A 14438-nucleotide genomic window follows, 5' to 3' on the forward strand; every position below is an offset into this window, starting at 1 on the left:
CTCTGTACCCCAGCCAGTAATCAATGAGCTTCAGTCTTCACCACAGACACTGGCGAGAGATGGTTGATAAAAACAGGAATATATTTACATGGTATTTTCAAATGCAGCTCTCTGCATCAAGCACAGTTTTCCCCCAATCACACAGGGAACATGCTCCAGACCTCGGACTGGACTGTCTGTCTCTACAGATCCCAAACAAGACTCACTTTGGAGCATTATGTCTCAATTGCTAGGTAGCTGACACACCCACATCTGGGTATTTGATTTTTCCCACACACGGACACACTCCTGAGAATGGCTAGTACAGATTTACTAGCTGTACTCCTTCTCCCCAAACTATAAGGTAACCACACTGCCACCAGTCAACTACTCTCATGCTCTTACAAGGGTATCAAATTATACTAAATAAAACAATGCTAATATAAATGGTAGAGTATAACTAAAGTAGCAAGGCTTTTCAGAGTGGCGACAGTGTTACTAATATAAGCACAAATACTCTCAAGATGTTAAAAGGAATCTCTAAATGACCAGCCACAATGAAAGGTATAAAAATATTTAATAATAAAATAGAAAACATGAGCATACTAAACATCTAAGTACAATAAACACCAGGGTTTCAATCACATGAGAAATAAAAATAACACAGTTGGACAGATTCAAACATATGCAGAAAAACGAAACTTAACTAATCTCACTGTATTTCCTAGCTATCTTAATTAATACAGCAAGGCAAGATTAGATGCTGAGATGTTTACTTCCACAAGGCAAGGTGATAAGCTTCTAACTAACTGAACTCAACAACTAGCTATGATAACTGACAGATCTTTTATAGCAGGTTCCAACACAAAACAAAACAAAATAACTGCTGTGAGAGTTCCATCCTCTCAGTGCTGGTTATGGAATGACATCACATTTGATCACCTGACTCTGGTACCTTACACACTCAGAGCTTTGCTAAGATCTGTTCCAGCATTGGAAACTTGTAGAACAATTTCAAAAACTTCTACTCTTCCCTTACAGAATTCTTTGTACCTTTAATCAGTTATAACAATTCTGTTGATACATTTTTAACACAAACATCTGTACAAATCAGTGTGATAGTCAAATGACACAAAACTATTTGCAAGTCAGTGTGATAGTCAAATGACATAAAATTATTTACAAAACTCTAGCTAACTTTGCTGACATATGTTACACATGCACTACCCTATTCTCATTGGCACAGATGGCAGTATCTCACATCGTCTCAACTGGTACTAGCGGGTTAAAGTGATATCCCTTCAGGCGGCATACTGGGGATATTTTCTACAGTTTTAATGTCCTTACTCCTTCACTGTAACACATGCAGTGAAGTTGATACAAACATGCCTCTCAGCTGTTAAGATTTATGATTTTCCTTAAGATTTAAGCTTGCTTCTCTAAGATTAACTGATGCTGTTCATACAGTTAAACATATTTAAGGAAATGAGCATTATTTAATAGCTGACTAAGGATGTACAAAGAATCAGTAGCATTAATTTTATTAGCTCTAGCACACAAACACCTACTATGAAAAATAAAGTGCTCCCCTTTCTGACCCTCTACTGGAACATTTAAAGTGCAATGCTATGATTTTTAATGCTAAAAGGTTAAGATGTGGGTACAAAGGTTAATCAGATGTTTTCCAAAATGTGTTATAAAATTATATCTTTGCTGATTTTGCAATAAATGTGTCAGTTTGAAAACAAAACCATGAATGGAGCTTAGATGCCTGCTGCTTATCTTGCAAGAGCATCATGTTGCAAAATCGGCAAATAAAGGATGACATTTAGTTACAAACACATGAACAGACAATCGGTTCAGTGGTATTTCACTGTTTATTTCATTTAGGGTGTGTGTCTCTTTTTATTTGATGTCATTGTATATTATCCTCTCTTGCTTATGTGGTGTACTCAAACCTTTAAGTTTTGTTTGGAGTTGAACACACTAACATATGCATATATCATGTGATGAAAGAAATAACCTAGTTTAATGTTCATTTTTATTCACAGGAAAGCAGTTGAACTAACTGTGTTTTGAATCCCAGTTTATGATGAACAAGATGTCAGTTAAACAACAGTGCAAAGCTAATCAATAAATGTTGCTATTGAAAAGTGTCCCTGACATTTCAGTGAACACAAGGATTGAGTATTCGTATTTCATTAAGCATCATGCAAGAAGAATTAGATAAGGTGCAGAGAAATTTGAGGAATGCTTAAAATATATAATCACAAACTTATTTATCAGATATTTGTTTAGTTTAGAAGACCACAGCTGCAGATTTCTATAACAAAGTTTTTATTGCATAAACATATGACTATAAAAAGAATGTTTTCTTAGCACACTGCTCAGCTTCCCCCAATATTATATTTTTCGAATGATTAAATGTTCTTACATAGGATGCTTACATTTACAGTTGGATTAACTGTATAGATTCTACTTGTTAAGGCATAGCAAATAATCTTCCCTTATTTTTTTCTAAACAGAATCTGTTGAAAGCCTCTCACGCACCAACTCATGTCTTCAGTCATCCCCATCAGTGCTGACACAAACACAGAGAAGTGATGACGCCTCTCTTCCACTGGCCACATCTGCAGGAGATACAACCATCACAGAAGAAAGTACAAGTGAATCAGAATCCATCAATCTTCCTGATTACCTTTTTTTGTCACAATGTGAAACAGGAAGGATGAGTCACTGCAGGTATGCCTTTCCCAAAACCATTAACTGAATAAACAGAGTGAAACACTTTTTTTTTTTACAGCTATGATGCAAAATTAAACACCCAAAAAATGGATGACAGACTGTTAAACAGGAAACAATATAATACAATGATATATGATTATGCAGACAACCAATGAAGACAAAATATACAACTTACTTCAGTCTGCAGTGCAGCTAATCCCAGTGAAAGGCCATCTCACATCTCACAACCTGTTCCACCATTTCTTAAAATTGTCTTTTGTTCCATGGTTTTCTTGCTGATATTGTATTATTTGTCACATACTATTTGATAATAATAAGTCAGAATCTCTTTAAAAATTTCTGTACACCTAAGTAACATCATATCTTGTACATTGCATGTGCCTTCTAATTCTGTGCAGTATATACTTGTGTGTGTGTGTGTGTGTGTGTGTGTGTGTGTGTGTGTGTGTGTGTGTGTGTGTGTGTGTGTGTGTGTGTATACGTGTCTGAGTGTGGTGTGTCCTTTACTGTTTTATAAATATATAAATGAGCAGGAGCATCACTGAGAATGGAGAACAGGATAAAGTATTTATTGACTGTCTTCAGAATGTTGAAAGAAAACAGCTCCCATGATGCAACATTCCCCTTACTGTTTGCTGCAATACCTTCTGTTTCACCAGTTTTGCAACTCTAGCATAATTTCACAGTACGCCATCTGGTGAGTTTGGGCTGTTGTTCTAATAATATGACTAAGATGTTCTAAAATAAATGAGCTCTGTACTTCCCGTGGTCTAAATAAGATCATACAAAATAAAAGGCATGATATACGAGAAGAATCACCTAGCTTTATTCTTATTATTAGTGCCCTCTCTGACCATTCAGATCATTTTGGGTTTCATTATTGTGGTAGGCATGGAAACTACATTGTTCTCAGGCCACAAAGTAGCATTTTTTTATCGGACAAAGTCTTAGTGCCAGAGTTAATATACCTCCCTGTTCAAAGTAACTGCATAGGAGATGAAAGCTTCATTAAAACCCAAGACTCTGGTGTTTATGAATACTAGTTGTCCCATCCAATTGGCAAGCATATTTTTAAAAATTGTTATTGACTTACTTTGGTGTGTATGAAGAAGAAGCCTGTTCCTCAAGTTAACCATTGAGTGGGAGACATAGCTATATCTTAATTCAGTTCTACAGCTGTTAATTTTAAAAGAATAGTATCCACCCATAAATGCACACTTAGGTTGTAATAATTCAGTATCTATAAGTAAACAAAACTCTTCACAAAAGGCCTTAAAAGTAAGACATATCTTACCTTGCAGATACCTACTGCTGATCCAGTAAAGACCTCTATGCTCTAATCTAGCAGCATAAGAGAGAAGTATAATATTAGAAAGTCCCTGTGTAAACTTTTGCTAAATACCTTCTAAAATAAGCATATTATACTTACTGTAGGCACAAAATAGTGAATTGTATTAAATTGCATGTCTTAGATACACTACAAACAATTTAACCAAAACATAAGGATCTCATCTTGTAAAATTCCTAAGAATTAATTCTACAGTTCTCATAGCCATAGGTTTTGTTATATGCACTTGCTTTCCTGAATTTCAATTTATTATACACTACAGTGCTGAAATCTCTGTAATTATCCAGTTCCCTAATTTCTCAAGCATGTATTAAACACTCAGTGTTGGCTTGCCAAAGAACAAAACATCACAGTTATCTTCATAAATTTGTAACCCATTATATTTCAGCCAACCAAAATCTTTCTGAAGGAGAATATTAAATGTATATATCATCAAGGCAAATTACAAGAGCCCTTGTTTTAATGCTATCAGCAGAGTTTGCCTGCCAGTAAGAATCAGGTATTAGAAGCATGAAAAACAATATTGAACAAAAGTGGGCCCAATATAGATCCCTGAGGCACCTGTACCCAAACTGGTTCCCATTATGAAGAAAATTTGTTTGCCATGACCCTGTAGAATCATATAACCAATGTTGTAAACACCTAGAAACATATATGGGTCAATAGATGTAAGTAACATAGCCTGAATTATAGAATAAGAATGCTGTCAAAGGCCTTTGATAAGTCCAAATAAGCTACCACAACCCCCATATTGGAATCCATAGCTATTCTGTTAGACTCATAAATATCCACTAGATTTGTGAAAGTGGGCCTAATTTTTTGTCGGTCCATGCTGGGAAATATCCAGAAATGATCGTAGTGTACTGTTACCCACAATAATAGCTGATAGATGCCCGGTGTCAAAGCCATGACCTCAAGCTCAATGCCAAAAAGTGCATTGTCATCCCTTTTGGTAAAAACTCTGTATCCATGAACTACAACATATGCGATAGTCTACTTAACACCGAAAGTGTGATAAGAGACCTTGGGACACAGGTGGACAGTAGTCTCTCCTTTGATAATCACATTGCCACAGTAGTCAGGAAATCCTTCTACATGGCACACCTCATCACAAAAGGTTTCTCATCCAGGAAAAAAGAGGTAATTGTTCCCCTCTACTCATCACTAATTAGACCCATTATAGAGTACAATGCTCCTTTTGGTATGTACCTCACAAGACATCTACAACAACTGGAAAGGCCACAGAAATACCTCACAAAGAGGATTACCAGCCTCAAATAGATGCCCTACGCAGACCGTCTCAAAAAACTCCAGCTTTACTCTGTCGCATATCGCCTACTCAGAGGCAATCTCTGCTTAACATACAAAGCTATGTCAAACCCAGCTGTTGGACATGCTCCACATAAAGAAATCCCAATCCCTCCGAGCTATATGCTTTAGGGACCTAAACCTTGTCACCACAATAAACAGAACATGCTGGAGGGATAGATTCCTGTCCCAGAGACTTCCCATACTCTGGAATAAACTACCTATCTATATCAAACAAAGCTCCTCATTAGCGCTCTTCAAGAAAAATCTTGATGATTGGATGGGAGATAGGAAATTCACCCCGGGGATCACTTCTGTGGCTCTGCTTGACAGTGGCACAGGAAAATAATTTTCTTGGGTGGCAAAAGCCAGGGTACCATTTGGCTAGGCTTATATAGGCCCTAGGGCCAATAGCCTAGTACCTACCTATGAACCTATAGACAGCTTTCAAAGCACTTCCAACTAATGTGATTTATAATTGTTTACCAAATTAAATGTACCCCTTTATGTACTTGCAGAACAATGGCCTGCTTCCAACTTAAGGGGACCTCACTTGAAAATAATAAATGAACAGATTAGAAATATTAGCAGTCATATACTTAAACAACAAAATCCAGAAACAGTCTGGGATGTTGTTCAGACCTGGATTGTGATCATGTTTAATCTTAGTCATAAATTTATTAACTAATTTAGATGAAAATACTGGGCATGATGCTGCATTATTTATTTTAAGTTAAGATGACAGGCAGTAGCATTACATCTGGTTACTAGTACTGAAGAAATACAAATGAAATGCATTTAAGTCTGTTCCCCAATGCAATGATATACCCTCATAAGTAACAGCTCCAATATTATTAGTGAGTTCTTTTTGTTTGTTAAAATAAGAAAAAACATTTCTGCTGTCTTCTGACTTGGCTAACTTACCTTCACAATTAATCTTTGCCATTTTCAAAGACTGTTTAATCTTTTGCTCACTAAATAGTATGGCTTACTAGTCAATGTATTACTGCATGTTTCCAGACCCAATATTTTTTTTTATTTTCTTCTTCAGTATGTTTATCCTGACATCAAGGAGGAATAGAATTATATTTTTTTCCTTACACTCACTTTCTTGCAACTACCTACATGATGTAAACACTTATTTTTAAATGCATTCCACATAAATACTATATCAGATACATTAGAATAATTTTCTGTTGTATCTACCAAGCATCTTATCTTGATAAATTCATCATTATAAAGTTCTGATTGATCATAAATATATACAGTGTGTTGATATATAAATATGTTGGACAACACTGTAAAATGAAAAGTTGGTCTGAATTCTCAAGAAGGTTTAATCTTGTTATCTCCACAACTTTCTTAAGGAGATTAGTTATTAACAATTCCAGGAGATTGTTTTTCTAGTAGGAAAATTAATAAGGTGTACAAAATTCTTCAGTAAAAGCAAATTACAAAAATCTTCTTCATTTGCAGTAGATTGAGTAACCTTTATTCCATTGTACATAATGAATGTTGAAATCCCCCAAGATAATTAAATTATCAAAATCCATAATTTTCACAAGTCTTTCTATATATTCCATTTTATCTACTGTAGGAATACTAGAACTTTTGTAATATGCTAATGTGCTAACAGTGCTATCAGTCTCCCCAGTAAGTTCAGCCAAAATCAATGCCAGCTGGTGGTATGCAAGCAAGAGTTTACAGAATAAAACACCGGAGGCAAACATAATACAAATGGCACCCTATTCAGGTAATCTCTGACACTTGTATGTCTTATACCAATGAATGTTTACCCTTATGCACTGCCAAGATTCAGTAATGACAATAACAGAGCAGTTATTGTCATAGCATAATAATTGTAATTCCTCAAATGTATTGGGTAGGCTATGAGTACTAATGTAACAAATCTTCATTTATTTGACTGTATTTTTGTTCCTTCTCCATTCCTTAGCTGGTGGCTTAAATCTAAAACTAGGTTACTCTATCCAGGTATTGCTTACTCAGAATGTTACCCCATGGAAATTCAAACTGAATCTGTCATTGCTAAAACGATTTTATTTTGTGTAGTAATCACCCCACTCTTTAATTAAATAATTTATTACAAAATCAGGCGACCAGTTATTAAAAAGTGATGTCTTAGAAAAGTTATAACAAGACAAGAACATGATGGAATAATCTCTCAAGAACAAAGAATCAACTTACATTTTAGGCACATAACTGTCCACAATCTGATTATAAATACAGTTTAGGCACAGCTCATAACTGTCAACAATCTGATTATAAATACACATTAGGCACAACTCATAACTCTCCACAGTCTGATTATAAATACATATGGAATAAAAGGGCGTGTGAAGTAAATCACTGCAGCAAGGATTATAAGGGAGTCAAAAGATCTTTTACTAGACAATGGCTATGATTAAACCATTAGCAGTGTCAGATAACTTGTAGCCACTAAGACTGAAAACTATTTCTTTACCTTCAATTGACACTTAAATTTCCCACATCCAAGGACTGCAGTTATGGTCTTGGGAATGTCAACAAGCACTCCTAGAAGTATAATCTATTATATAAGTCAATAGTTAATGACAGGTCGGTATAATGGTTAAGGTGTTTACCACACAGTCACAATGTGTAGGGTTTAATTCTCACCCCTGAAAGGGAAATTAGTTAGGCTTAAAATGGTCCACAAGAACAGCTAACCTAACACTTAACTATGAACCTATGAAGCTTTTCATATACAGAGGAGGTCTCATTTCCTTAGCTTGTTTTTTACTTCTTCAAACCTTACCGAGTGAATGGTTTGTACCTCATTGCATAGTATTTTGCAAAGCACCTGCAATAATTCATTAGTTTGGCCAATGCTGCATCATGTTTCATTTTCAACTTTTGCAAAAAATAATGGGAAATGATTTTTTTATGAGTTAACATTTTTAGTTACCTGCTTGGTGAAATGTGTCAGCAGTATTAAACAGGCCTATTTTTTATCCTTATAGTTTTCTGTGGCTTAGTGAGTGTAAGTGGATGTACACCAGTTAACTGTTGTGTTTTGTTTCAGGTAACCCATACACACATGTGTAGCTTTGTTGCTGTTGCTAAGAATTCATTGTAGGAATAAGCAGGAAGGGCTGGGAATGTGTATGGGGGATCTCAGCCCACGGCATACTTTTAGGGATGCTGTTTTTATCTTTTAAATTGTCTAAGCAGTTTACTCTCATATTTTCACTTACAGGTATTAGATACCTTGTTTTGTATGGTCCTTCCTTCTGAGACTCACAATCGTGTAATGGATCTCATGAACAGACAGGAATACTCATAGATTAACAACCATTACATGGATCTTAGATCACTATGTAACCTAGCATTGTACCATCAGGTAGGACTTTAACTACATTGAAATGGAAAAAAATGAACAAATAATGTGTCTTACTTCTAAAATGTTTATTTAGATAACAATTACTGGAAAATACTGAACAGCGGTTTGAAAAACCCATGGGAGGCTTACATCCATATCTTGTGTTAATGAGAGCATCTTTACAATGGTTCCAATGCAGTGATGCAAAATACACCTAATTTTTGGACTGAAACCAAATGCCCAAGCATTTCAGTGCTATGAACCTACCTTTCTTTAAACTGATGCACTCTGCATGTTTGAATTATAGTGAGTCAGTCTACTCTAGAAGTGCTACAATTGCAGGTTTAAGATCATATGGATACGATGTAACATAAACACTAGAGGAGCAGTCATATCACACTGATTCCTTCTACATGGTGCTTCTTCATCTGTGAAATGAAAAACTTTTGAATCCAGAAGTAGAAAACCTATGTTTGCATAACCATGTTAATTCTTTCATTTAAAGCCAAAGAAATGAAAAGTTGGACTGGCAACAACCAACCCATGCTATACCACATCATAGCATGATTATGCAGTATTCCCTTTGTGTTCTGATGTAAAACTGAAGCAGTATTCCCAAAGTGAACATAAGTTAAGTGCAGAAATTGATCTGTGTTATGGGAAACTAAGATACTGAAATAATTTCAAGGTCAGCACTCTTATAACTGTATGACTGCCACAATGGAGTTTAACTATGAAAGTTCTGGATTGTGGTTATCGGTGGTGGATGAAAAATGAGTGCAGAATTTTAATTAATTATTCTCATGTGTGATGTGTGTAAAGAAGCAGCTTTATTTCATAGGAACATCCACTGGCACCATGGAAACATCTTCACAATTACTATACTGTACCATTCCAAAGTCACATGCTCCTGATTATGACACAGATTTAAAATAGTTCATGATAGATACAGATTTAAAATAGTTGGAATAATTTCCTACAAATAACAACAGTGGTAGTCACTTGCTTAAGACAAATGCTTAGTACTGAAGGGCCTGAACTGCTGGTGGTTGATAATGGAACTGTTTTTATCAGCAAAGAATTCCAAGTTTTTTTTTTAACGTGGAATAACATTTCTCATATCACTTTAAGTTCTTATCAGCAGCTGCCAGTGTACATTTTGAAAGTATAAATGGAAAGAATAATCACTGGAACGATGCAGTTTGGTATTTGCAAAGTGGTTTTACGTTACTAAATTGTGCTACAATTTGTGAAGACAATTTCCAGATGAACTATTGTTTTTCACAAACCTTTCAAAACACTAGATTTAATGCATTCAGACTCCATTTTCTCATTTATTTTGGTTCCCATTCTGCTTCATTCTTTCCTACAAACAGCCTCAAATCATTCTATAGTCACACTATCTCACTCAAATATTACATCCATCCCTTCCTATCTCCCTGCCAAATATCATCGACTCTCACATATTAAACTATATACCCTCTCGTCAAAAAGAATAAAATACCTTACAAATTTCTCCTTCTTACCACGATTCCAGTTTAACCCCTCTACCCTAATAGATGGCGACATACATCCAAACCCTGGGCCCAGAGCTACCTCTCTTGATGCCAGACCTACTATTTGTAGCCCCTCCCTCCCATCCCTTACCTCTCAATCTAATGCATTAGTTATAGGACACCTGAACATACAAAGTGTTAACAACAAAGTCACACATCTCCATTCTCTTCTTGATCTTCACTCCTTCGATATTCTCTGTCTTACAGAAACCTGGCTAAAACCCTGCACTAAAGATAATGAAATCATTCCCCCAGGTTATAACATTGTGAGACAAGATCGAAATACCCACAGAGGCGGGGGTGTAGCCCTGCTATTTAAGACAAAACTTCACATATCCTTAGTTCCCTATGAACCTCAAGTGGATACCAAGGCTGAACTTCTTTTGGCAAAATTGCAAATTAACCCAAATAAATCAATCTTTATACTCTGTATCTACCTAACCCCCGGAAACAACACTACTATAATCGAAAACATCCTTAGTTGGACATCTTCAAATTACCCCCAAGAAACTATCATATTAGGAGACCTAAACCTAGATTGGTCCTCAAACTCAAATAACCCCACCACCCATATTAATCTACATGGCTATTCTCAAGTAATTAACACCACTACCAGGATCAACAAACCTAGCAACAAAGAAAGCATACTAGATTGGATTCTAATTAACAAACAACAACAATCCTACCTTGCAGGTACCTTACCTGATAACATTAGTGACCACTACCTAACCTATATCATAAGACTAAAGACTACTACCACTAACAACCCAGCCCTTAAAACCACGATATAATAAACACTTTAACCTTATCCTCTTCTTATCTGAACTAAATGCCTGCAACTGGAACCCCTAAAACTCTCACACTCACTGATGCGGTTGAATATTTCAATTCTAGATTCTTATCAATCCTTGACAATCATGCACCAGAGCATTACCATCAGAGTTAAAACTAAACCAGCCCCTGGCTAACTAAAGAAACAAGACAAAAATGTTACTCAGAAATAAATCCTGGACAAAATGGAGATCTAGTAAATCTCCTTCCGATCAACTGATCTTCAGGCAATTCAGAAATTCTACCAAAAAAGCAATAATCTGTGACAAAAGAAACTATTATAGTAATCTCCAACAAATTAATACTAATAAACCACAACAATTTTGGGCAACCTTAAATAAACTTATTCACCCTGGAAAGACTACTACTCCCGCCCCCTCTGAGTCAGAAAAACACACAACCCTAGAAACTGCCAACACCTTTAACTCCTTCTTTACTGAAACCATTAACTCTCTGGCCTCTCACCTCTCCATAGATAAATCATCCATCCCTGATCCCACTTCTACTAATTTTCCTACCTTTAAACTACAACCTATCTCCACCTCCTTTATCCAAAAATGTCTCCAAAAACTCAAACCTTGTACCCCCTCTGCCGACCAACTTCCTGCCGAATACCTTCAAAAAGCAGCATCCATAATAGCCTACCCTGTATCCATCCTTATAAACAGAACTATCAGCGAAGAGTCCATTCCTGATATCTGGAAAATCTCATACATCATCCCCTACATAAAGGTGGCAACTCAATGAGTACTCCAATTATAGACCCATAGCCCTCTTATCACCAATTGCAAAGATTATGGAAAAATGCATACACCATCAACTAATGAATCACCTCACTAAACATAATATTCTGTCCAATTGCCAACATGGTTTTAGGCCTTTTCACAGTACTACCACTGCCCTCCTTTCCTTCACTGATTTTATCTTTAAAAATCGCAACAATAACAACCTATCTTCAGCCCTCTTTATAGACCTTTCCAAAGCTTTTGATATGGTCAACTATCCCTACTCCTACAAATCCTGGAATCTATCTCTCTTGAACCCAAGGCTATACACTGGTTTGCCTCTTACCTCAGCAATAGAAAGCAGGCCGTCCTCTGGGGTAACAATCTCTCGTCTGCTACCTATCACTCTTGGTGTTCCACAGGGCTCTATTCTAGGCCCTCTCCTTTTCACTCTATTCATAAATGACCTTCAATTGGCCTTACCCCAAGCAACTTGCATTCAATATGCTGATGACTCCACACTTATCTGCTCTGCAAAACTTCCTCTGAGTTACAAACCCTTACTCAAAGCGTCTTCAACACAGTCGAGACATGGTTCTTAAGCGCTGTTTACTCTTGAATGCTAAAACCAAACTCCTCCTATTTAAGCCTACTTCTCCCCCCCACTAGAATTCTCCATCTCTTCTAACAATGGTACTGTTATATCCCCTGATTCTACCACTAAGCTGCTAGGTGTGACTATAGATAACAGCCTTACTTTTGATACTCATATTAACAATACCATTAAAATAGTCAATCGAAACCTGGGCTCCCTCTACAGAATTAAAACATTCTTAACTCCCAATGCTAAAGCTACACTTGCCCACTCTCATCTTATTTCTACTCTCCTCTATGCTTCACCCATTTACACTAACCTCAAGAAGAACAATCTCTCTAAATTAGCTAACACTCTTAATAACATAGCTAGATTTGTCACCGAAACAAATATAGAACCCATCACTGTCTGAATCTACAGCAACTTCACTGGCTAGAATTTCACAACATGCTATTACTCTCTCAACTTACCTTTGTCCATAGAATATTCTACCAACCCAACAATACACCTATCCTCTCTAATCTCTTTACCTTATACAAACCTAAATTCCTTGGTCCTCTAACAAACTTCTAGTTACTATATGTAAATCTAATAACTCAGCTGCTGACTCCCTTTTCTCCAACACCATTGGTAAGTCTTGGAATCAGCTTCCCACTGAACTCACTTCCATCACATCTCCTATTCTCTTTAAACAAAAACTAAAAACACACTTAATAAAACACTGGCTGTGCCCCTGTCTCAATCCTGACCAACCATGGCTCAGCAGTCTCTCACCTTTCTATATTCCCTACTCTAAACCTGCTCTCTACTATTGCAGTCTCATACTTGTACACTTTCCTCTCTCTTTTCTTATCTATCATGTTCTTTTTTTTTCTCTTACCTCCTACCATATAAGTCCAAAACTGCTAATTTTATGTATTACTAAACCAGGACTTAATTCTTATGTTGTGCACAATACTTACTTATCCTATCAAACTTTGTTCCCTTCATTTTGTTTTGTATTGACTGTCTGTACAATTTGTGGAGCTTTTCTCCCCGGGCCTCTGCTGAAAATGGAGTTGTCTCCAGTTAGACTAGCCCGGTTAACAAATGTTAAATAAATAAATAAATAAAATAAATAAAAATACATACCCCAGTGGCCCTATACATTGCCAGGTCTTCCAGCCATACCTCTCAAACTCTTAAAGCAAGAAATCTGGACAAAGCCATTAATAAAAGTGGAACAAAGGCCCCAAAATAGGAATAATGTTTAAATATTGCACTTATAAATTCAAAAAGTTGATAAAATAACAGGCTTGCATTAGCATTGGTATTCTGAAGGGTATGAAGTCTGAAACTCAAATGTCTGTCATTATTTTCTAATAATGATTTGCCACTAATTTGCCAGAAAACCACAATTTTATGAAAAAACAACCAAAATATGAAGCAAAAATCTAGACATCTGTGAGAATCTGTACAGTTGAGAGGTATGCTTCTAGCCTCTCCTATAGCCCCCAGACTAACTCCATTCTAAGGCTGGGGCAGTCATGGAACTTAAGGGCATCCTTGGAGTTTTGCTGTTGACCACCACATAATAACTTCAGTGTACACATTTTTTTTATGACCTCGCCCTTGATCCCCTCCATGTTTACCTGTTATGTACAAGGGCTACTCACCAGTATGGACCATGTCTCATTGCAGGGAAGCTGTAGATGAACATGAGCTATAAATCAAATCCAGGTTACCTCGGCTGCTGTTAGGGCTTCATTCCTCTATGCTACAGCACTATCTATCCAGACTTCATAGCAGAGATTAAAGTGGAAAAGAAATGTCAGAATGACATTCTTAACAATAAGTATATTTTGAGATAACTTTGTCATGAAGACCCAGTGTGTCTCCTAAATTTAAGAGCATGAAGAAATGGCCATGTGGTATAAGCTGAAGGGACTCTGACTTATAAAATAATATTGACTGCAGTGCTGGGCATGCTGTAAGGTGGTTGGTAAACCAAATG

The 14438-nt window shown here is 36.4% G+C and overlaps 1 protein-coding gene across 1 annotated transcript in view; it reads left to right on the plus strand.

Moving 5' to 3' along the window:
* The window catches only part of GAB3 (GRB2 associated binding protein 3), a 980339-nt gene that overhangs the window by 801325 nt on the left and 164576 nt on the right, over positions 1-14438 (plus strand). Inside the window, exon 3 of the mRNA XM_044057216.1 lies at positions 2505-2721. Coding sequence (XP_043913151.1) covers positions 2505-2721 — 217 coding nt within the window. The remainder of the gene's footprint in view (positions 1-2504; positions 2722-14438) is intronic.

The sequence above is a fragment of the Protopterus annectens genome, chromosome 15.part0, assembly GCF_019279795.1.
Source record: "Protopterus annectens isolate FY-2018-M chromosome 15.part0, PAN1.0, whole genome shotgun sequence".
NCBI classification, from domain to species: Eukaryota; Metazoa; Chordata; order Ceratodontiformes; family Protopteridae; genus Protopterus; species Protopterus annectens.